This window comes from Lontra canadensis, unplaced genomic scaffold, assembly GCF_010015895.1.
Source record: "Lontra canadensis isolate GAN:19392208 unplaced genomic scaffold, GSC_riverotter_1.0 scaffold28, whole genome shotgun sequence".
NCBI classification, from domain to species: domain Eukaryota; kingdom Metazoa; phylum Chordata; class Mammalia; order Carnivora; family Mustelidae; genus Lontra; species Lontra canadensis.
The window spans coordinates 18,482,448-18,505,035 of record NW_022631022.1 but is presented as its reverse complement, the minus strand read 5'-3'; the positions used below and the strand labels follow the sequence as shown (position 1 = coordinate 18,505,035).

The 22,588-nt window shown below is 55.8% G+C and overlaps 1 protein-coding gene across 1 annotated transcript in view; it reads right to left on the bottom strand.

Annotated features, from left to right (window-relative positions):
• The window catches only part of CCDC33 (coiled-coil domain containing 33), a 102,061-nt gene that overhangs the window by 65,143 nt on the left and 14,330 nt on the right, over positions 1-22,588 (bottom strand). The window contains exons 4-5 of the mRNA XM_032865037.1: positions 14,775-14,938; positions 3,250-3,383 (exon numbers count right to left, since the gene is read on the bottom strand). Of these exons, the coding sequence (XP_032720928.1) occupies positions 3,250-3,383; positions 14,775-14,938 (298 nt within the window). The remainder of the gene's footprint in view (positions 1-3,249; positions 3,384-14,774; positions 14,939-22,588) is intronic.

Below are 22,588 nucleotides of genomic sequence, written 5' to 3'. Positions count from 1 at the left end.
CATCCTGGAAGTCTGTGGTTTGAGGAAGAAGAGGCAGGGGAGAGAGAATGATAGAGATGGAGGAAGGAAGGATCTAAAAGGTTTAGAGAAAAATGGGGAAGGCAGGATGGGAAGGACAGGTGTAGCTGAAGGAGACTAGAGCAGACCCTTGCCCTTTGCCTCTTTCCTGAGAGAAGGACATATCAGCACCACGGACAGCTCAACACTTGGCGCTGGATGGGTCATTTGCTTTTTAAAAAAAAAAAAAAAAAGATTTTGGGACGCCTGGGTGGCTCAGTTGGTTAGGCGGCTGCCTTCTGCTCAGGTCCTGGGATCAAGTCCCACATCGGGCTCCTTGCTCGGGTGGAAGCCTTGCTCGGCCATATGCATCTCCCTCTGCCTCTGCCTACCACTCTGTCTGCCTGTGCTCGCGCTCTCTCTCTCTAACAAATAAATAAATAAAATCTTAAAAAAAAAAGATTTTATTCATTTGGGAGACAGAGCACAAGCAGAGGAAGAGGGAATAGCAGGCACCCCACTGAGCAGGGAGCCTGATGTGGGGCTTGATCCCAGGACCCTGAGATCATGACCTGAGCTGAAGGCATTTGCTTAACCATCTGAACCACCCAGGCACCCCTTGGTGGGTCATATGGATTAATGTGTGGAAGAGAAGGAGGAGGAGGAGCATTTGCTAATTACTCTTCCTTTCTTCCTCTTCCACACAGCTACCCTGGATACAGAGAGAGGGAAAGACACTTGCCAAAGTCCCTCAAGTGCTGGCCATATGGGATCTGCGTTAAAAGGAAAGAAAGCAAAATGGGTACACAAAAGACTTGAGGTTGCCTTGAAGGAAGTCGAGTAAGACAAAGGATTTGAAGTGAGCAGACCTAGTACTAACACACCAACTTGCTCGGTGACCTTTAGTCAGTCACTTAACCTCTCTGAGCTTCATGTACCTGCTCTGCAAAATGTCAATATTTTAAAAAGGAAAAACCTTGTCCCTCCTACTATTGTTGTAGGGAGGGAAATGTGTTTTTCAAGCTATGAAATTCTAAGCAAGTGCTCCTTGTAGCTGTCACTATTTTCCTCCTCATTAACCATCTGTAGTGCTCCGTGTACTCACCCAGCCCTGAGCAGAACTGAAAAAACTCAGCTGGAGGATTCCAGTGCTCCCACCCAGAGCTTCAACAGTAGCTGTGGAAGCTGTAGCCCCTCATGGCCACTACCCATGGGTCCTGAGTCCCCAAATCTGGCTGGAATTTGCTGAGGCTGAAAGAAGAGGTGAATGTCTTGCATTTTTCCCCCTACCCCAATCTTGGGAACTCTGTGTGGGCAGCCAGCAGATGAGCTATAATTGGGGGGAATGGACAGCCATCCTTCCCTGTTCCTGTCTCTATGCTACAAACACGCTTCATCAGCTTCTTCTCTGGGCACTGTGCCCCTCCAGCCTCCCACGGCTCCCTTTGTGTGGCCAACAAGCCATTTCTGCCACCCGCCTGCTTTGGCCCTGACATGGGTCTGCAACTCTCCTTTGCTTTTCATTAACACCTCCTTGAGCTACCTCTTTCCCTCCCCGACACCTCTTGGCTTGGCCCCCATCTCCCCCACCCCCATCACAGACATCACCACAGCAACCGGTTCCAACCAGGTTTCAACGAGCATCCAGCTACTTCAATCTGCAAAGAGGCACCTGCCAATATTCCGTCTATCCAGTAGGCCTTCCCTACCCTCTTGTTCTTTCTGCAGCGAGTCCCGTCCCCTCTCTGCTGCACAGATGGACCCTAAGGCCATTGACTCATCATGTCCTTTCCTACAGTCACCCAAAATGTGCAGAGCTCAAGGTGGGATGGGATCCCAGATCCACTCACCACAACCCCTAACACACATGAATACACAGACTATATACACACATACTTCCAGGCAAACACCACCTCCCAGATAAATCTAGGCACAGACACAACACACTGTTGCAACACACACACACACATGACACACAGACATGCAAGCCTATGGCACAGTGACAAGCACATAGTCACACATACCACATTCACACATACACGCGGGCCAGCAGGCAGGCATTCACAAACACATGCACACACAGGCACACACATACATGTGCATGAAATCCTAGGTCAATTTTTCCTCCTCTCCCACATATTCTTAATTCACCCAGCAGCCCCACCTATCCCTTTATAGGCAGAAAAATATTCTCTGGCTTGACCCAGAAGTAGCCTCTTCCCCTTTTATTGATGTGCCTCCTCCCACTTTGCTTCTCTCCTCTTCTCCCATCTTTAGCAGCTGGCTTTCTGTTCTTCCCGAGGCAGACAAGAGTTCTAAGGCCCCAGTGAGATTTCAAGGGGAGAAGTAAAGCCGGTCTCTGAGGGAAGGACCACCAGCCAGAGGAGAGCCTGAGCAGAGATATTGTGGGCATGTGTGGGTCTGTGCTGACGAAGCCCAATGCCGATCCCCAGCGCTGTCCTGGCACCTGCCCGTCAATACTCCTGTGTGTGCCCAGCCTGAGCTCTCGCCTAAGAGCAGAAACCATGAGTGCACACATACACATGAATGCCTGTACCTGGAGATTCTGGTATGAGCCCTGCCTTGAAAAACTTACATTACCTACAGTGTTAGAATTTGCTCAAAGTCAGGGACTGGAAAGGCTTCCAGGGGCAAAGGAGCAAGGCAGTCTACAAGAGCGCACCCTGGTCCTCAGGAAGCACAGGAACACTGCTATCTGACAGTGGGCAGTGCTGGGGGAGATGGCAGGATAAGGAGCCAGTCTAGGGAAGCAGTTAGAGCCCTGCAGCTGCAGTGGGGACATGTTTGCTGATCCTAGGTCCTCCACTTATGGACCACATGAGCTTGAGCCGGTTATTTCAGTTCCTTGAACCTCAGTGTTCCCATCTAAGCAATGGGAGCAGCATTGCTTCTCCCAGGAGGTGTAATTCTAATGAACAATGCGTGGGGATGTGCCAGGAAGCTGTAATGTGCTGTTTCGGTGGGAGACAGCAGTAATAACAACCATGAAAATGATAACAGTGGCCATAAAAAGATAAGCTTTCATTGTCTGGAAAATTCATTTATGTGGAACAACTCATTTTTCGAGCAGACTGAGGAGATGAGGCATGACAGTATTATAATTTTTTTTTCTTTAAAGTGCTTTTAACTGAGCCCAAGGTGGTGTTCGGGTGGCTTCCAGCTGAACTGAGGGGCCAGCCTCTGCCTCACACCCCTCCCATGCACACCAGCCACCCTCCACCCCTGCCTCACCTTCTCGCCCTGCATCCTCAGCTTGGAGCTCCACTTTGACTGTGTCCCCCCAGATGGGGGCTGTGGTGGGCTTGGAGGTCACAGATGTGACTGCCTTAGCATTCTGGTTCTTCATGTCCTCTGATGTGGTTTTCCTGGGGAGGGGAGGAGCAGGCTGAGTCAGAGGAAGGGTGTCCTGCCTGCTGGACAACTGTCCATAAATCTGAGCAAAGGGAGGACAAAGAATAAAGAGCTCCCTCCCAGGCAGACACACTCCGGTCATCCCAGGCCCAGGGGACACCGGGCCTCTCTCCTCAGATGCTCTGATGGCCTGGGTGACCACACTGTCTTGCTTACCACCGCTGAGGCCTTCCCGTGGACTCAGGCACCAGAGGCCAGGGGTGGGGATGGGAGCAAGGAGAGACGCCTTGCCTGTCTGACTTCCTGTCCCCTGCCTGGCCAGGGCTCCCCAGTAGGCGCCTGTGTGCAGAGACTCCCCGTCCTGACTCTTCTCTAGGCTCTGTCCGGTGGGAGGAAGTCTCTGGGCAGGGCGGCTGTGTGGTGCCTGCCTGGCTGGCTTCTCCTTTGACCTTCATTTCCCTAAGCTGCTGGCCCAGATTCCTGAGGCTCAGCCCAGCTTCCCGGGCTCTGAACCTTTTCAATGGAGCACAAGCCAGCTACCGCCTTTGGCAGCACCCACTGTGCACAGGGCCCTGGGCTGGACACGAGGAGCTGGGCATGGGACAGGGCAGGGGGCGGTGAAGGGTCGTTCAGGGCCCGGTTGTCCAAGGTGACGTGGGAGCTTGGGCCCTCTGTCACCCAGTGCATCCCACGTGGGAGCTTGGGCCCTCTGTCACCCAGTGCATCCCACAGGTGTCTGAGTTACATGTCCCTCAGTTCCCAAGCTATCAACCAGTTCAGCGAGAGTTAATCTTTCTTCTGTTGAGGATGTTATTATGTTGGGGCTGTAAATGGTGCAGCTACATTAACTGCAGCAATCATGGCTGAGGAATCATCCCAGAGCCTGGAGCAGGGGAGCCACAGCACGTACTAGGGAGGGGGAGGTGCTGCCTCTGCTTCTCCAGGCAGAAGCACAGATGGTGTCCTCACCAGCCTCAGAACCGCCCCCGGAGGCCCCCAAAGGGAGTGTGGGGCAGGCGAGTTGGCCCAGAAGCTCTGAGCTGATGTGCCCCACGTGGTAGCTAAACCAGCCCGTGGTTTTCCCAGCCCATCCTACTCTCCTCCAGGAAGCATTCTGGCTCCCCCCACTCCCCAGGTCCTCATGGCTCCCTCTGTCCTCTGGACCTGAGTGACATACCGGCCTGGATCTTTGCTCCCCGCTTGTCTATAGGACTCCCCTGGACAAGCATTCTTGTGAGACTCTGGTCTCACAACTGGAGACACCCTGGTGGTGGGGTGGGGGGTGGTCTCTGGCCGTTGTGACCAGGGTGTGGAGTCCTGGAGAGAGTACTGGCTTCAGAGTCACACATAACTGGGTCTGAGGCCACAGTTACCTCGTGACCAGGCCACCTGCCCTCTCTGAGCCTCAGTGTCATGCTCTGTAGGTGGGCCTCCCTCTCAGGGCTGTTGTTAAGGACTGGGAAGAAACCATGTTAAGCTGCCAGCACACAGGAGGCCCCAGTCCATGTTATGCCCTCCTGTGGAAGATAAGCTAGGTGTTTCTAAGTTCGCTGACACAGGGCAGCCTGGCAGGGCCCAGTGAGCGCTGAAGGAGTGCTGAGATGCAGAGGGGCGCGCCTCCCAGACATATTGCCTCCCCACACCTGCAAAGGGGGCCGCTCTGGCTGAGGGGTGTGTGGGAGGCTGCCAGGCTGGAGAGAAGAAGCCATTGAGGCTGGAAGGTAATTGGAGCTCCCTCCCTTCCAACTTCCCTGCTCACTCAGGGCTGCAATGGGAGCCCCTTCCTCCTGCCACCCTTGGTCTTGCATTCTGCGTCAGGACGAAGTCAGTCCTCTACACCGCAAACACCCAACCTGCTCCTGTGGGGGCATGTGGGCCTGTGTGTCCCTGGGGACTTGGCCAGCACACAGAAAGGACAGACACAGGGGTGAGCAGGGGACCTGAGTCACACACAGTGCAGTGTCAAGACCGCAGGTTGGAACCCAGGACCTGAACTTGCCAGCCTGTCCTCCACCCTCCTGAAAGGTCTTCAGCCCCTTGTCCCCTCCCCTTCTCACAAGCTCCTGGTAGGAGGGACTCCAGGTGGAATGAGATGGGGACGGGCCATGGGCAAGGCCAAGGGAGCTTGCTGGTGCTGACTCTGTTCAGGCATAGAAGGGGTTAAGCAAGCATCAAGCATCTCTTTCCTCCCATTCAGCCCTTCGCTCTGCACACATCAGAGAGGTCTGTCAGTGCTAGGTGAATGGAGGCGAAATAACTCAGGAGGGGTGAGACCCCTGGGGAAGGAGGGAGGCTTTTAGCAGGTGGAGGGAGGCTGTCAGGGTAATGGCTTTTCCTGGCACAGCTGACTCCTTCAGGCTTTGATGCTATTCTAGAAACTGGAAATCTAGATGGGTGAAGGGGGCCAGCTCACTCCTTGCTCCTAGTCCCCACTCTGCACTCCCAGCTGGGCACGTGGGTGGCTGGGTTCTAGGACCTCCAGCCACTGATGGGGTCAGGTCTCCCAGGGCAATTTCGGAGTCCATGGGGCATCTTAGGGACCTGCCCCCACAAAGCTCAGCTGTAACAGCGAGGTCCTCCCTCCTCCCCCCACCCCGCCCTGGGGGAGCTGCGGGGTGCTGCCTGCTTTCCTGAGGTTCAGACTTAATCCAGCCATGGGGGGAGCAGTCACACCAAGATGGAGCTGGGGTTGGGTTCAGAGGCACCGTGTAGCCATCCTGGGTCCCAAGCTGCCAGGAAAAGGAAACCCCTCTCTGCCAGGCCCACCCCGCAGCACACTAGAGGGATATGGTGGATGTTTGGCAAAGCAGCCAGGAGGCTCCAGGGCTCCCACTCAAGCAGGGGCTGGGGGTGAGGCCCAGGCACATCTGTGAGTGGGAAGGAAGAAGATGGATTTTGCTCCCCTTCTCTGAGGCTGTAACACAGGGAGGGGCATGTGCTCCTGGGGCTGCAGCTGTCAGGAAGGTGAGCAGGTGGTGAAGCAAGGGGCACGGCCGGGGAGGGTGAGGACAAGCTCCTGAGCTGCTCCCCCAGCCGCCACCCAGCCTCTGAAATGCCCTCTAAAGCACACACCTCTAGGAGTGGGATCCATGTTGCCACTGTCCCTGCCTCTCCTCTGCTTCCCCTCCCCCAGCACAAGCATGTGTGCTTACATATGCACACATGTGTACAGAGACACCCAGCCTTCCCTGGGGAGGTCTGTGGTCCTCTCTGACCTTGTTCTTTCTCCAGCCTGACTCTCTCCACACCCATGTGCATTGTCCTCTGAGGCCAGACAGGAAGGAGGGCAAAGCCCTGGCCTCATACCTCTGGCCTTGGCCAAGCTCCCTGGGGATTGCTGGGCCAGAAGTTACAGCCAGGGATCCACAAAAGAGGAGCTAAGATCCCAGGCAGGGAGGCTGGATCTGAAGCTGCCCTCTCTCTTTACTGTCCTCCCTCTTTACTGGACCACGGCGCAACAACATCAACAACCCCCTACTCTGAGGGCACCCCTCCCCCCACCCCCAGGGCTGCTGGTTCCTGAGGGTTCTGAGCTCTTGGGCGGCTGCCACTTCAGGCATGAGAAGGGCTGTTATTCTTAGCAAAGTAATGGCTCTCATCCTGCGTTTCATTTATTAATTGGACTCTAATGAACCATCACTAATTGCTGATGGTGCCACACCACTACAGGTGGGCCTTGATGGAAGGAGTAACCGAACCTGGAGCGCTGGAGGCCAGCCAACTCCCCATCTGCCCCATCTGCACCTCCCGCAGGGAGGGGGGACTGCCCCCCACCCCCCGAATCTGACACTCAGAAACAAGGCATTCCTCGGAACTCTGAGATGAGCACTCGGCAGAGGGAAACTTTTTCCTACAAAGCCGGGACGCTTCTCCCCACCTCCCTACCCATAGTTCATGTGAAATAATCCCCCTGCTCTCAGGGGAGCCCCTCGAGGTGAACCGTGTACCCCTTCCCCCGCTCAGGGAGGCAGCAGCGCAGGTGGACTCCTTCCACACGCCCCAGGGGAAGATCTCAGCCCACAGAATTTTGTGATGGGTGAGAAGCCAGACTCAAGCCCCACTCTGCTGGGTATTGTCATACCCTCCGTCTTCTCCTAGAAAGGATTTCCTTGTTTTCCAGAGAAGTCTTTTTTCTCAGCAGAGACGGGAGGTGGTGCATGGTCCAATTCGATCTGCCAGTCTTTGGAGCATCCCGCTGTGGTCCATGCTGTGGCTTAGCTTGCTGAAAGGCTCCGAGAGCCATCTTCTTAGGCAAAGGGGAAAGGGTCCAGCTGTCAGGCCCTATCCTGGCCCTAAGAGTTGGGATGACAGGTAGTCCCTTGGTTGAGTACAGGCCTGGGGGAAACAGCCCTGCCTGGGAGGCCCTTCTCTCCATGACTTGAGATCCTTCGTGATGGGTCTCTCGGAACACCATCCTCTTCCCAGTGTCACCTTTCTCGTGGATGCAGTCTTCAAGCAGGAGGAATGTGGGCAGACATACAGGTGAATTTCCCCGCCTCAGGAAAATGACCCGACTCACTCTGATTCTTGTTTCTCTCTGATGTAGAGCCCTACCTCCTGCCCTCTTCCTAAGACCAGCCTTCCCCTAGGGGTCCTGATGCCCAAGTGCTGGGGTCTGGAGCCTGCTTAGCTGCCTTCTGCCCGGGGGGTGTGGGCAAAGGACACGTGAGTATTATCTGTTTAGTGACCCACGACACACACACACTGGACTGTGACGATGAGCGCTTAGGGGCAGGGGCTTGTTACTGCTGGAGCTGTTTCCAGTGCCCCTCGGGGAACAGTGGGACCCAGCAAATGTTTGTTGAATGAAGGAAGGGGTGGCAGACACCTGGAGACTCACACAGAGATGGAGGCAGCTCCTCCTCTCCGGCTCTGCGAGGGCAGCCCCCTGCCCAGACTGTTGAGACCCTGTTCTATACCTGGGTAGCTTTTCAGCACGGCCCTAGGAGCAGCTCTGGGCTGGGAGGAGGGTTCAGATCTCAAGTTCTAGCCCAAGAGTATGTCCTCAAAGGGAAGGAAGCACAGCCCAGCTGCAGAGACTGGGCTCCCCCAAGGCCCTGGGGGTCCGGGGCTGGATCCTGGGACTGATTGCCCTGCTTACACTGACCATCATAAGGGCCCCCAATCGCAGTCGCAGGCCCTGTTTCCTCAACACCCCCGGAGTACTCTAGCCTGTTCCTGGCCCTTCCCACAGGCCCCAGAGTGATGTGAAAAGGAGATGTGGGACAACGGGCCTCTCTCCTCACTTAGGGCCAGCAGCAGATCTGTCCCCACCTGCCCTCCCCAGGGATAAAACCCCATAGCCTCCTGAGCATCACAATGAAGGCCGGAGAGAATGGATTAGTGCTCAGGCTCACAGGCCTGAGTTCGAATCCCAGCCTTACTGCCTACTGACTCTGTGGGCTCATCCTTTAAACATCTCTGAGCTCAGCTCCTCCCCATAATGGTGTTCCTCACCTCACAGATTCTGGAGGGACAGTGAGCCTGGGGTGGGGGTGGGGCGCTTTTCTAAAGGAGCCCTATGCCCCCGTTTGTCTCCCACACCCAGCTGCTTTCAGCATCTGTGGAGCTGGCTCTTCAGGCCTGAAGGCACCAACTTTGTCACCTCTGGCACCCCTCCCTCTGACAGAAGATCAGTGTGTGTCAGGGAGGGGAGGTGACAGAAAGGGGAACAGCACAAGGGCAGGAGGAGCTGAATAGGAAACTGAGCCCCAGCCCCCCGCCCTGTGGCCTGTCACCCTCTTGGATGGATGCCGGACCCTGTAGCACCTGACCTGGGACCCTGTGTGGGAGGTGAGGGGGACAGAAGCCAGACCGAGCCCAGAGGGAGGACCCAACCTCCTGGCCACTTGTGATGTCTGGGGCAGAAGGAGGGGTCCTGTCAGCAGCTGTGTCCATGCTCAGAAATAAGCAGACGAGACAGCCTGTGCATAAAGCGGTGAGGACACCAGGAGGGTCCCCACTGGCCTGCCTCAGTGCTTGAAATCTTCCCATTAAAACTCGCTTCTCTTGGTAAGCCCTACCCCCTTGGGCTGCTCTCCAGGATCCCAGGGCCTCCGGGGAAGAGCTCAGGGTTTTGGGGTCGGTATAAGTGATTCAGGTGTGCAGGGGCCCTGCACGGCGGTGAGAAGGGAACATCTGGAAGGATCCTTGTGGCTGAAGTCTGGCTGGGGGTTTCTCAGGAAACCCCCATTTTAACCACGGACACTAGCTGTGTTTACAGCCCTGGGATACAGGGACGTTCTCAAAGAACAAAAATTCTGAGACCCTGAGCCTCCAGGGGTTGACATCATTTGGAGCAGGCGTGGACAGGCCAGGCCACACCATAGGCTGGGGAGGGGAGATCAGATTCTCAGGCCTCTCCTGGACCTTCTCCCCAGGCTGTGCCTTTTTCCCACAAGCATCCTGCTGGGAGGGAATAACATTGGCCTCCAACCGAGTGAGCTCTCAGCGGCCCAATGGAGGCACTTTCCTTCAACTGCTCCACTCTCACTGGCCAGCCTCGTGACCTCAGACAAGTCCTGGCACGCCGCTGGGTCTTGGCCTCTTTGGTTATCACATGGGGCTTGAGCAACCTGCCTGCTGGGGTGACTGTATTGAAAGCAGAGTAAGGAGAACCGAGCTCTGTGAGAGCTCGGCCTGGGCTGCCGTCAGCAAATGAGGGCTGCTTTATTCCTGGGACTGTCCCGTGATCCCTGGCACTGTGTATTAGTGCTGTGTTTGCTGAGCTCCACTCTCTGGCTGCTGAGACAAGCTCCCAGGGCATCTGTGAGTCATGCCAGGTCTCTGCTCATTCGGCCCAAATCCCTGCCCTCTGGAGCCTTTGGTCAAGGCCCACAGCCAGACCCGGGGAGATATGGGCAATCCAGATCCCAGGGTGGGGGGGGAGGGGTGTCTTCAGACGGGCCCCTGGATCTTCTCTGGAAGTCTGGGTTCAGATCCCAATGCCAACAGTCCCCTTCTAAGAGGGGTGACCAACAGCATGAAGATCAAGTAAGGGAGTGAGGTTGAAAAAGCTTTTAGATTTTGGAATCCTGGATCCTGGCTTAGGGACTCTCTAGCTCTGTGATGTTGGATAGGTCACAGAAACTCACTGAGCCCTTAGTCACCTCCCCTGTAAAATGGAGACCGAATTTTACCTAGCTCAAAGGGCTAAGTGATGATGAAATTATGAAACACACACACATACACACACGCAGGCACTCCTAGCATACTTGCCAGGTACATGGTAGGCACTCAGTAAACGTGCCCTTCTTTAACCTTCTCGTACCAGGACCTTATGCAATGGTCCTACTTTCAATACTTTCCTTCATTCAGTTGGTTGTCAGGGGCAGAGCTCAGTGTGGGACCAGGGTAGGGGCTCAGTGCGTGATTAGGGCTCAGTCTATGACCAGAGTCAGGGCTCACTGCGTGATCAAGGTCAGTCTCAATCTGGGGCCAGGGTCAGGCTGATGCAAGAAAACCAAAGATCCTCTTGAGTGTGGCTGACTGCTCCTGATCTGTGCTCTGTCCTGCCTACTGCAGTGGGCCAAGCCTCCCCCAGGCACATGAGGAAGCAGCACTTCCCCTCCTGGTCCTGGCTCAGGCCCTGTTCCTTAGCTCTGAGCAGCAGGCAGTCAGAGAAGCGGCTGCCAACTAGCAGTCCAGTCACCAATCCTTTGGCCAAGGGTCAGAACTCCACAGACTGTCTCCTGGCTGGCCCTGTCCCCACACCCAGCCTGCTGGGGCACCCCCTGTCTGTCAGGGCCACTGCCTTCCTGGTCCCTGCTGTGCTCTGATTGGCAGGCCTCTCTGTGCCAGGCTGGGAGGCAGGTGCTGGGCACTGCTCAGGCCCAGATTGGCCAGGGGTGACCTGGACCTGGGCGCCGGTCCAGGAGACCTGGGTGTGGAATCTGTCTTGCATGTACAGCTGGGGCTCTTGTTGTCTCTAAGGCACTGAAACTGATTCCCAGGCCAGAGAGCAAACCAGCCTGGCAAGCCGGAGACAGGATGGAGACCAGAACCAACATGCTGGCCACAGGAAGACAGAGACTCAGAGAAAGGCAGGGACTGGCCCGAGGTCACACAGGCAGTCAGGGGATGGGCCGGATTCTGGGTTATCCTGACCCCATTCTGGCTTCTCTCCAGCACCCCATGGTTTTCTTCTGATTGATCTCACACGCCCACACGCTCACTCCGCATCATGGTTTATACTTGTCAGCGTCTCCCTGCCCCGACCCCGGCTCTGCCATCTCCATGGCCCTCCCAGGCAGATTCCCAGGTGAGGTACTGGGACACTGAGGGGAGAAGTAACTTTCCCAAAGTAACAGAGCAAGCTAGAAATGGGGCCAGATTCATTCAACAATTATTTGCTGACAGCTTCCTGTGCCCCAGGTACTTTGTTAAATGGTGGGGGTATCATGGGGAGCAAAACAGACCTGGTGGTCACTTGTGGAACTAGACGGGCACCATGGGGGTGGGCACTAAGAAAGAATATGCCCGAGATCCCATAAAAGCACATCGAACACGTGGATCTGCCTCTGCGGCCTGAAGAAGCAGGCAGTCCCAGGGAAACACGAAATGCGGGAAACTCTGGCTTGGTCTGGGAAAACAGGGAGGGCTTCCTGGAGGAGGTGACTGAGCTGGGATCCAAAGAGGGGAGGGGAAAGGAGAATGTTCTTGGGGAGGGAGTGAAAGGCCTAGGGTGGGAAGGAACAGGGTTTGCTCAGAGAACGGAGACACACACACCTGTTACGGCTGGAGCCGAGAAAGGGAGGGGCGGGCAAGGACCCAACCACGCTGGGCCTGGAATCCTCTTTACCCTGGGAGCAGTGAGAACACGATGAGTTTGAAGATGGGGGCAAGATTGGATGTGCTAAGAAGAAAACAGTGCAGTAGCCTAAGGTCAGGGAGCTGGCCGAGAGGAGCAGCCAGATTTCGGAGATAAGAAATACACTGACTAGACAGGGATGGCGTGGAGGGGGCTTGGTAGGGGCGGGGGGAGAATGAGATCACCCACACCAGGAGGAGGATGAGATCCCGCAGAGCATACAGAGGAAGAGGAGTGACCTAGGGTTGAAACCGGGGACAGGCCAGCATCACTAAAGATGAGACGCCCAGCGGACATAGGGTGAGGCATGGTTGTCGCCTTAGAGAAAAAGGTTTTAGTGGAATAATGGTGTCAGAGCGGAAGCAGGGCCTTCGCCCTGCTTGAAAGAGATAGAACCACAAGATGAGCCACAAGGACTTCTTGGTCTGGGACGGTCACAACTAGAGGAGCACCCTAGTACTAGCTGGGCTTGAGGCTGGAGCCTGCGCAGGAGGGAAGTGACCCGGTCCCCAGCTCGGTCCCCAGCTTGGGAGTCCCCATTGTTAGACCTGAACTCTCTTCAGATCCACCACTCAGGGGCTGAATGAGTAAATGGCTCTAGGGTACTCTCTGGCTGAGGCTTTCACTCCTACCCCACCACTGTCCCCGGAGGTCTGCCTGCTGGGATGCAGCAGGCCCAGGGAGAAGGGACAGAGGTTGGGACAGGAACCCCTGCAGGTGAGACCCCCGGGGAGGGCAGAGAACGGGAAGCTCAGGTGGGACACCAAGTGACGGAACCAGAAATACACGCAAGAGAAAGATGAGAAAAAGGGTTTTGAAAGAAGATGAAAGATTAATAATATTAATCTATATTAGATAGACTTCATGCACTGTAATATTCATCATGAGAAAAAGCATGGGTGGGACCGGTTTATAGAGCCTGTGGTCTGCTTTGTTATGGGGCTTGTGGAATCAGACATCCAGGGGACAGTCAGATTCTCCGCCTGCTTCTCCGGGTCTGGGTCTTCCCTCTGGGGTTCCTGCCTGGGGCCAGGGCTCCCCGTGAAAGCTCCTTTCAGGTCCCTGACAGCTGGGCCTGCATTCTCAGAAGCCCTCCCTTCTGCTGTCATTTGCATCTCATTAGCACCCCCGGGGCTGGTGGCAGCTCAGCCTCCTGGAGCCCAGGAACGCGCTCACGCTAGGGCTGTGGGCTGGGCTGTGCTCTGCAAACTGCCCCCTCCCCCAGGGGAGAGATGGGTGCAGCCATGCGCTCTCCCCCGCCGCCCCCACACCCCTCGCCCAGGCTCTGGCCGGCTCGGCTCCCGCCGCGCGTTCCCATGGCAACCGGGTGCCGGCGCGGGTCGCGGTGCCTGCCCGCCGAGCCCCACGGCGCCCCGCTCCCCGCCCTGCCGCCCCGGCTGGCTTGGTGATAGGCAGGGCCTCAATCTCCCGAGATGATCGGCGATAATTGGTTTATGGAAATAGCTGAGGGGAGAAGGCGAGCTCCCTGCCAAGCCCACTCTCTGCCACCTGTCCCTCCTCACCACGGAAATGGGAGTTGGGGGAGGGGAGGGCCGAAGAGCTGGCTGGGTGGAAATGGGGATTTTGAGACAAGCAAGTGGTCCACCTGTTGGTTTCAGCACACCACCTAACCTCCCACCACCTAACCTCCTTTCAACCGTGTGGGGATGCCTGGGTTGTCGGCTAGTGACCGGCTCTTTGTATCCCTGTCTCAGCCCCGCACCTTATGCCAGTTAAGTGACCAGAGCTCAACTCTGGTGGCTGCCTGGAGGAGGAAGAGCCTTCAAGAATTTGAAGGTGGGATTTTCAGCAGGTGTTGGGGGAGGGGCAGGCACTCTCCCTAAAGGAAATATGGGCGAGTAACTGCTGGAATTCATAGAGGAGGGGAGGTGTAGAGTAGCTTGGGGGCGGTGCTGGTGGCTCCCAGTTTACAGAAGGGCTCAGGGATGGTGAGCTTGTGGGACGGTTTACCGCACAGTGCCTTGTCCTCAAGATAGAAGGCACAAGTCAGCATCCCTACCGAAAGCTGGCTGGCTGGACACTGTGTTGCCCCTTGATACCCTTCTGGGAGGAGTGACGCCCATAAGGTGGGCAACAGACATGAGACACGGCAGTGCCAGCCTCACTCAAGCACCAGGCCTTGAGAAGTGTGTGCCTGCAGCTGGCTGGTGGCGGGTATGGGGTGCATTAAAGGACCAGAACTGGGGAATCCCTTGGGACAGAAATGACCCAGGAAATGGTAGGGGCCGAGGACGAGGATGATTGTGAGGACCTACCCCAGAACTGGACACCATCACCCCGCTTAGAGCCCAGCCCTGGCCTCTGTATCTGGAGGCCCTACCTCCCTAAGGTCAAACTGAGGCCAAGCCCTGCCCCGCTGGCTGTGGGATCAAGGAGTGGCTCTTCCTTCCTTCCCCAGTCCTGGTGAGCGGCTTCCCACGCAGCAGGGAAGAGGTCAGGCCTACCGCGTACAGGGCCTACAGCCCCTGTGTGATTCACACTTGACTTTCCCCTCTGGGTACCACAGTCCAGCTCACAGCCATTGGCTGCTCACAGCCCAACAGCAGCCCCAGCCCCTGTGCCCAGCTCTACTTACACCATGACATAAGGCCACGGCTCAGAGCCATCCTTGCAGGTGGGCAAGTTGGTGGCCCCATGGAGAGTGACCATGATGGTCTCCTTATCAGAGGGAGACAGGTGGCTGGTGACAGATTCCACACTCTGCACTGTGTTCAGGGGCTCCTCTGGGCTCTCGGCGACCTGTGGAGAGAACCAGGGCTGAGTGGCCTCCTCTGGGGAGGTCACCTGTCCTTACTGCCTCCCTATTAACTCCAGTCCCTCACTGCTTCCCTCCAAGTGCCTTTCCCTCTGTCCTCCCCCCATCCAGTTTAAAACTACAGGGCACTCGTCTCTGGCCCCATTTCCTCCCTGCCTCTATCCCACCCCCATGTCCACCTCAGCCCTGTGTCACTTCCTACAGAGGAAGACAGGCCCTCACCTCTCAAGTTCAGTCTCACCCCAGAGTCTTTGCTTTCTGCAGGTTTTTGCAGGTTTTTGCCTCTCATTCCTAAGTACTGCCTGCTTTCTTCCATCTCTGTAAACCTCAGCCCAGTCCACCTGTCCCCTCAGATCCTTCCCATGCACAGCCCTTTACAAAGCTTATCCATATCCATGAAGTCACCCAATGCCTTAATGAAAAGAGATGAAGGTGGCTGTCCCAAATGCCCCCTCTGTCTTCCACCCAGAGAACCCTGCAGACCAGGAAGGTGGAGAGGCACCTGCCTGCACGTGGGACCTCTAGGCTGCTGGCCCCAAGCAGACGCACAGGCAGGAGCTCAACAGCTCAACAGCTCATAGCTTGGGGATTTAGGGCCCAAAAGACCATGGTATTGAGAGCTGCCAAGAGGAGACAGAAGCAGCCGCTGGGGGGAAGTCAGGGAACCAGCTGGGAAGGGGAGGCCTTTAAAGTGTTGGGAAGACAGGCTGGAACCAGGAGGAAGGCTGCAAAGTGGGAAGGGAGCTTCCCACAGCTCAGAGCAGGCTCATTTTGATTCTGGAGGCAGGAGGAGTCAGGGAGGGTGGCAGAACCCACAGTTTGTGAGTGAACGCCGTGGTTGGGGAGGGTGTGGCTATGTGCCTACTGTGTCTGGAGCTGGTCTTCTTCTGCACTGACAGGCTGACTCTCACTCCAAGGGCCTGGACTTGACACAGATGACCCAGATTTACCCTTGCTAGGTCTCTGCTGGCAGGAGGCTCCCCCTGTCCTTGTCCCTCCTGCTCTTGTGAGGGGCCACAGAGGGGCCCTCCTGGCCCGATGAGGGAAAGCAATGGACCTCCTCAGCTTGGAGAAGGGGCCCTGAAGGGTGACTGAGAACCCTTTTATCTAGAAAGTTGAGCCTCTCAGAAGCTGAATTCCAGGGCAGGTCCTCAAAGTGGGAAGTGTCCATGAAGGCTGAGAACAATGTCCTGTGACACCGAGAGGAGGCAGAGACCAGGAGACGAGTAAGGTCCTGGTTCTGGGGGCCAGTTTTGCTGCTGGCAGCAACCCCAGCAGGCTAGATGCCCTGGCTCAGGCCTGATGAGAACTGAGGGTCAGGAGAGCTGGGTTTAAACCAGCTCTGCCCCTCACCACCATGAGACCTGAAGCCAGAGAGTCGGTCCCCCAATGGGGTGCTGTGGGCTTGGAGCAGCTGGTCTGGATCCTGCCTGCTCCCTGAGAGCGGGCTCAGGATCCCCACACAATCTGCTCTCACCTTGAACCTGGGAGATCTGGGCACAGTGGCTCCTGGCTCCTGGAAGCCTCTGGGCAGAGGGGGAGGGAAGGACCTGGAGACTTTGTCAGCTGTCACTCTCTCAGGTCTCATGTTGGCGGCGGGGTGAACATTATATGAGCCCCATGCCCCTCCGATCTGGCAGCATGTCCTGACAGGCCTGCCTTCAAACTGAGTCTGGAATCTGAATGGGAATCTCCCCATTCCCACTTCAAGCACTCAGGTGCACGACACCGGATTTCTGTACTCCTGCCGGCTTTCTCGCTTCCTTTCTGGCCTTGCTTCCACCCTGCCCCTCTCACAGAGCGGACAGAGTGAGCCTTCCCAGATTTCAGTCAGACCAGGTCTCTCCTCTGCTCAGAACAGTAGCTCCCTATTGCATTCGGAGCTTCACAACGACCTGTATGGACCTACACGCTCTGGCCCAGGAAGCGGACCTCGCCTCATCCCTGGGCCCCTTGCCCACAGCCTCCAGCCATGCGGGCCGTCTGCGGTTTCTTACACGCCCCAGTCTGGCTCTGGCCACCAAGGCTTTGCCTAGGCCATTCCCTATTCCCCTGCACGTCCATCCCTGTGGCCTGCTCCCTCACTTCCCACAGATCTGACGTTCTCAGAAAGGCCTTCTCAGTACACACTGTGGTCCTTGTCTAACAAGATGACTAATTAGGAGGTGAGAACCCCACCTCCCAGCCCCAGAAATGCCAGCCCTACAGAGAGACCCCCCACCCCAACTGAGGAGCGCCCCCTCCCCAGGACTCAGTGGGACCTGTCACCATCTGCAGAGGTGCAGAGTTACCCCTCCCCCTCTCCCCTGTTCCCCTGCCAGGCCAGGGTGGGAGGAGAGGAGGGAGATCAGTGCTCAGAAGGAACCCCTACTAGATGGGATGGAGGGGGAGAGGGGAGGAGGGGGAAGCAGGCACAGAGCCACTCCTCCCCTCACAGGTCAGAGTTGCTCACTGCTCGTCCCCCATAGCCCACTCCACTCTCCTGCAGGTTTATTCTCCTGGTTTAGTGGTATAGGAGCAAGACCAGCGGCCTGGGGTGTTGAGAGATGTAGCTATGAGGCGAGCTCTGCCCTAACGCCCTGTGGGTCTTCATTTTCCCACCTGGTCAGTGGAGCTATCTGGGATGGTTTGTAATCCAGTCTCGCCTGTCACAGGCCTCAGGTTCCTGGCAGGAGTCAGGAGAGGTGACTCATGTCTTCCCAATCACCCAATTCCCAGGAGCAGTCTAAGATGGTGGCCCTGTGCCCCTTGTTGCTGGGGGGGTTCAGGGCTTGTCCCCAGCTTTGGCAGCTGTCCCCAGCTCTCACGGACTCCCTGGGTCCAGAGCCCACCAAGTGATTCTGCAGACGAGGCCCGTGAACCGGGCCCCCTCTCTGTCCCCTATCCCCCCATGCCTCACCTTGTGGGACAGCCTTCTGGGAAATAAAGCTTCCTGGGGGGTTGACAAAGACCACTCATGCTTCAGTTCTGGGCATGAGGCCAGCTGCCAGCCTGAAGCCTCCTGGCGAGGCCTGCAGGCTTGTGCCCGCTGGGCAGGCTGGGCCCAGGGCCAGGGGGAGGCCTGGAGCGGGGGCCGTGGGCCAAGCTGTCTGCCTCCCCTTTCTGCCTTCCTACGTTTGGATGGGGATCTGCAGGCTTCTCTCAGAGACGCACCTGCATCAGAACTAATGCCCCCCAGGCCCCTCTTCAGTTTCCCAGCTGTATCATAAAGGATTTGAGTTTTAAAATGGTCCTTCATATTCCTTCTAGTGTCAGCATCTAAACTTGTATGGGAGTCACGATGGCTATGGCGGGGCTCTTTCCTAGACGGGGAAACAGGCTCAGGGAGACCAAAGCCCTTGTATCTGGGCACTGGGCTTAGCTAGCAGGCAGAGCTGGAAGCAGGCTGCAGTCCGTCTCTCCACTTTGTGCAGTCTCTGCTCTGCACCAGTAGTGTTCTCTGGGTGTGCCAAGCTTTCTGCCGGCCACAAGGTGCATGCCCTTGGGCTCACGAGCTGGGTAGCCAGTATGTGTCAGGACTAGCCGTAGGAGTTGAGGTAGTTGGAGGAAAAGAGGCTTTTCCAAGGATGACACACAAGTCCCAACTCATAAAGGAAAGGATTGGTCACTTTGATGGCATTTAAATATCCATACCAACTTCTATAATAATCCCCAATATACCACAATACAAAGAAAAAACAGGAGAAAACATTCACCATATATATAGAAGAATGAATATCCTTAACACACAGAGAACGCTGAAACCTCTACGTGTCACCACAGAGGCACAGAAGATTCACCAAAGAAGAAATATGGATACATACTCCCGTATATACACTATGAACTATGATTCTAGGGGATTCGACTCAGTCATTAAAAATGTTCTGCAAAGTTATGAATGAAACAAAACAAATGTGTCTCCTTCTCAGGGCTTCCATGCATGCCCCGTGGATCCCCAAACCCATTTCGAGTGGGAAGGTAGGAATGAGCTTCTGGACCAGCTTGCCGCTTAGGGCCTCTAGGCCAGGCCAGCCGGGCCTGGTCCTGAGTGTGTGGCATTCCATAAAGCAGCTGAAAGGGGGAGGAGCCCGCTGTGGGCAGAGAACACCAGGGACCAAAGACACCAAAGTCAAGTGTGATATAAAAGTAGAAACCACAGAGGGGGCACCAGTAGCTACTTGGTCGGAGTCTAACTGCAAAGAGGCTGTTCCCAAGTTAGCACGTGCCTGGTGGCTTGGGTCTTAGGTCGTTCTACCGTCCCTGTTGGTACTTGGCACAGTCAATGGCAGAGGTACAGGCTTGCCAGTTAGCAGAGGGTAAGGGAGGCCTCATAGTGAACGGTTTGCGTTTTTTTTCTCAAAGATTATTTTGTTTAATTTTTGGAACTGTTTGCATTTCACTGCTCTGAGATTGTAATCCCCTCCTGGCAGGGTCCTAGCTATTTATTAAGCGCCTATAATGTATCAGGGGCTGTGCTGAGTGCTGGGAATACAGCAGTGATCACCACCGACAAGAATCCCTTCTTCCTAGTTGAGCATCTGTGGTCTGGGGCAAGGGTTGGGCCAGGGCTGGAGGGGTATAGGCCAGTGGAGCTTTGGCAGTCCCAAGGGCAGTGGTCTGGGAATCTTCTACAAGACCTGGGAGGGGGATGGTGAGCCATCTCAGTGGGGTCTCTGAGCCTCTATGAAAATGGCAAAAACTCCTTTCCAGGCTCTGGGGAGGTGGGGGGAGGTACTATATGCAGTTCAAGCTACATTTTTCTCTGGGTCGTGGCTATTCCAGGCAGAAAGAACCAGATAGGGTAGAAAACATGCCAAATTTCTGCTCCCACATGGCCTAAGAGTATAGCATGTCTGGAACCTACAAGCACCCCAGAGACCACTTCGCTCTCCTTTTAGCAGCTGGGAAAACTGGGACCCAGAGAAGGGAAGCTTTTGTCATGACTTAGAAACAAATAAAACAAGGGACTTTGAAGGAGAGATGAGCTCATACAGGTGCATGACCCATGCCCCTAGGCCTCACCTTTTTCTTTTTCCGTCCCATCCTCTCGGGGGCAGGAGTGTTTGGCCTTGTTTAACAATCTTGGGGACCAGTACCTGATATTGGTGGGCGCTTAGGCATCGGGTCTGCCCAGAGAGCTGGCCTGAGCACGTTGGAGACTTTGGGGCTTGGCAAACAGTGTGGAGCGTCAGTGTTGTGTCTGGGGTGCCACACACCAGCGCTGGGACCTTGACAGGGGAAATGGGTGGGTGGGGGGTGGGCAGGTAGAGGCAGCCTGGAGTTTTCTCAGTAGCAAGACATTCTTCTAGTGGACTTGTCCTCAGGGCTCAGAGCCATGACCAGCTGCGTAGGGGTCAACAGCTTGAACAACTGGCCCTTGGTACCCCCAAGAAGGTAAAGACAGGGGTGAGCCTCTCTGTCCAGACCTGGAAAAGCCCAGCGGGGTCACCTGGGGAACACTGTGTGACATCATAGGGGAGGGCAGAAGTCACACAGGTAGAGTCCAGGTGTCATGGGGTAGAGGTTCAGAAGCCCTTCTCCCTGTTTCTGGAGCTGAGTCCTGCCTGCTCTCTGGCATACTCAGTCCTCACCGTCCCTGCTCTAACCCCAAACAGCTCATCAACCAAGATTCCCCAGTGGCTCTGTAAGCCCAGCCCTGCTGCGGCGACCTAGACACGACTCATAGGAAGTTACAACTTGGTTAATAACAACTATTTCCCTTGAAGAATCTGCAGCCATCCTGCCTCTCTGGATGCCTGCAGTCTCGTATTTGTTTATTAATAATAAACTCTAAGTTCGAGACAATGGTTTCCCCTTGGAGACTGGGTGGGAAGAGGGCAGAGAGAATGAGGAATAAGTAGATAAGCTATTATAATGTCTCTCGGTTAACGGGTGTTCATTATATTATCAAAAATAAATTATAAATAACTAAAGAGGACCAACAATGGTTCTGGGGTATGGACCCAATATTATGACTAATCCAATTCTGGGCTCCATAAGAAATCATTACAAAGGTATCAGTTCTTTTTACTGAGCACTTACTATGTGCCAGACAAGGTTCTAAGTGCTTTTCTGTGTAGTCAGAGGGCAGAATAAGGAATGATTGGCCCTTGGCCTGGGGTGAGGTCTGCTCCAAAGGGAGGCTAGGTATGAACTGGGCCTGGAAAGCGTGGTTAGGAAGCCTGGGCTAGCAAATATGAGATTTGGGCTACTGGGTGGGCTTGAGAGGTGTCAGACTCCTGTGGCCTGCCTCATTCTTCTGCCAGCTGTTTTGGACCCCATATTGAAGGTTCTTCCCATTTTCCTGGGTGTGGGGACCAAGCACTGGCCTACCATGGCAGCAAGAGGCAGGAGCTTATGGCTTTGTGGAGGCCTGCTCCTTCCCCATCCACCTCTAGTCTAGAGAAAGGCAGGGAGGATGTGGCTCTCCCCAATTTAGAGACAGAAAAACTGAGGCCTCACCTATGATTGGAATTGTAAAGATCAGCCAAGGTCATCCAAATGGCTGGGGATGAAAGCGGGGAGTCCCGCTCCCAGTTTTCTCCCTCCCAGGCCTGCCGAGGGTGGTGCCCTGTCTCCTGGGCCGGTAATGTCACCAGTAGTCAGGCACACGCATGTGTGAGGAATGTCATGGTGATGGTTCCCCAGCCACCCTGGGGTGTCTCCTCCTTCCTGTTAGTTCCCAAGGCTGTAGCAGCAGATTGGGGAGGGGACCAGTGCTGCCCCAGGGCCTATGTGAACCATTCATGCCCCAGTTCAGAGGCCAGTGGGGAAATTCCTGAGCCAAGTTTAAGGAGGTGCTGTGGCTCTCAGAGCTTCAAGAGGGCTCCTCAAATTCTGTCCCTTCCCTGCCTCACCATGGTCCCTGGGGCTGCCCCACCTGGACTCGGCTCTGGGTTCCCCTCCAGCTGCCCTAGCAGGCATCTGAGCTTTGAGCCCCTGGAGCCCCAGCCTATTGGCCTTCCTGCCTGGGAAGGAAATAATGCAACTAGACACTGGTTCCAGGAGGTCTGGCTCCAGAGTGCTACGAGCTCTGTGCACTCAGCAGCCACCAGAAGGGCTTCCTACCACCTCACTCGAGGGCTACCCAGTTCCCTGGGCCAGGGACCCCTGGGACACTCACTCCTGTGCCACAGGAACCTCCCCGCAAGAACTGGTTCCTCCTGGCCAGTGAGACAGCCATCAGCCCGGGACTGCGTGCGGCTTTGCTACTTGACCACACTATGACCCCCCACCTCTCTCCCTGCCTGCCCAACTCCTCCTCTTGCCTCATCGCCCTTCCCTGGTAAGGGGAGCCCTGCCTCCCCGAGCCAAGGGCAATGAGCCTGCTCCCCCAATGCCTAGGGGCCAGTGCCAAGCTTTGATGACTCAGAAAGTTTCCAGTGTGAGGATCTCATAGCTAATAGGTAACCATCCCTGCCTCCCCGGAAAAGAGCACTTGGAGCAGCCTCGTGGCCCAGCCAGGCTGGTTAAACACAGCCATTTAGGGGCGCCTGGGTGGCTCAGTGGATTAAAGCCTCTGCCTTCGGCTCAGGTCGTGATCCCAGGGTCCTGGGATCGAGCCCCACATTGGGCTCTCTGCTCGGCAGGGAGCCTGCTTCCCTCTCTCTCTCTGCCTGCCTCTCTGCCTACTTGTGATCTCTGTCTGTCAAGTA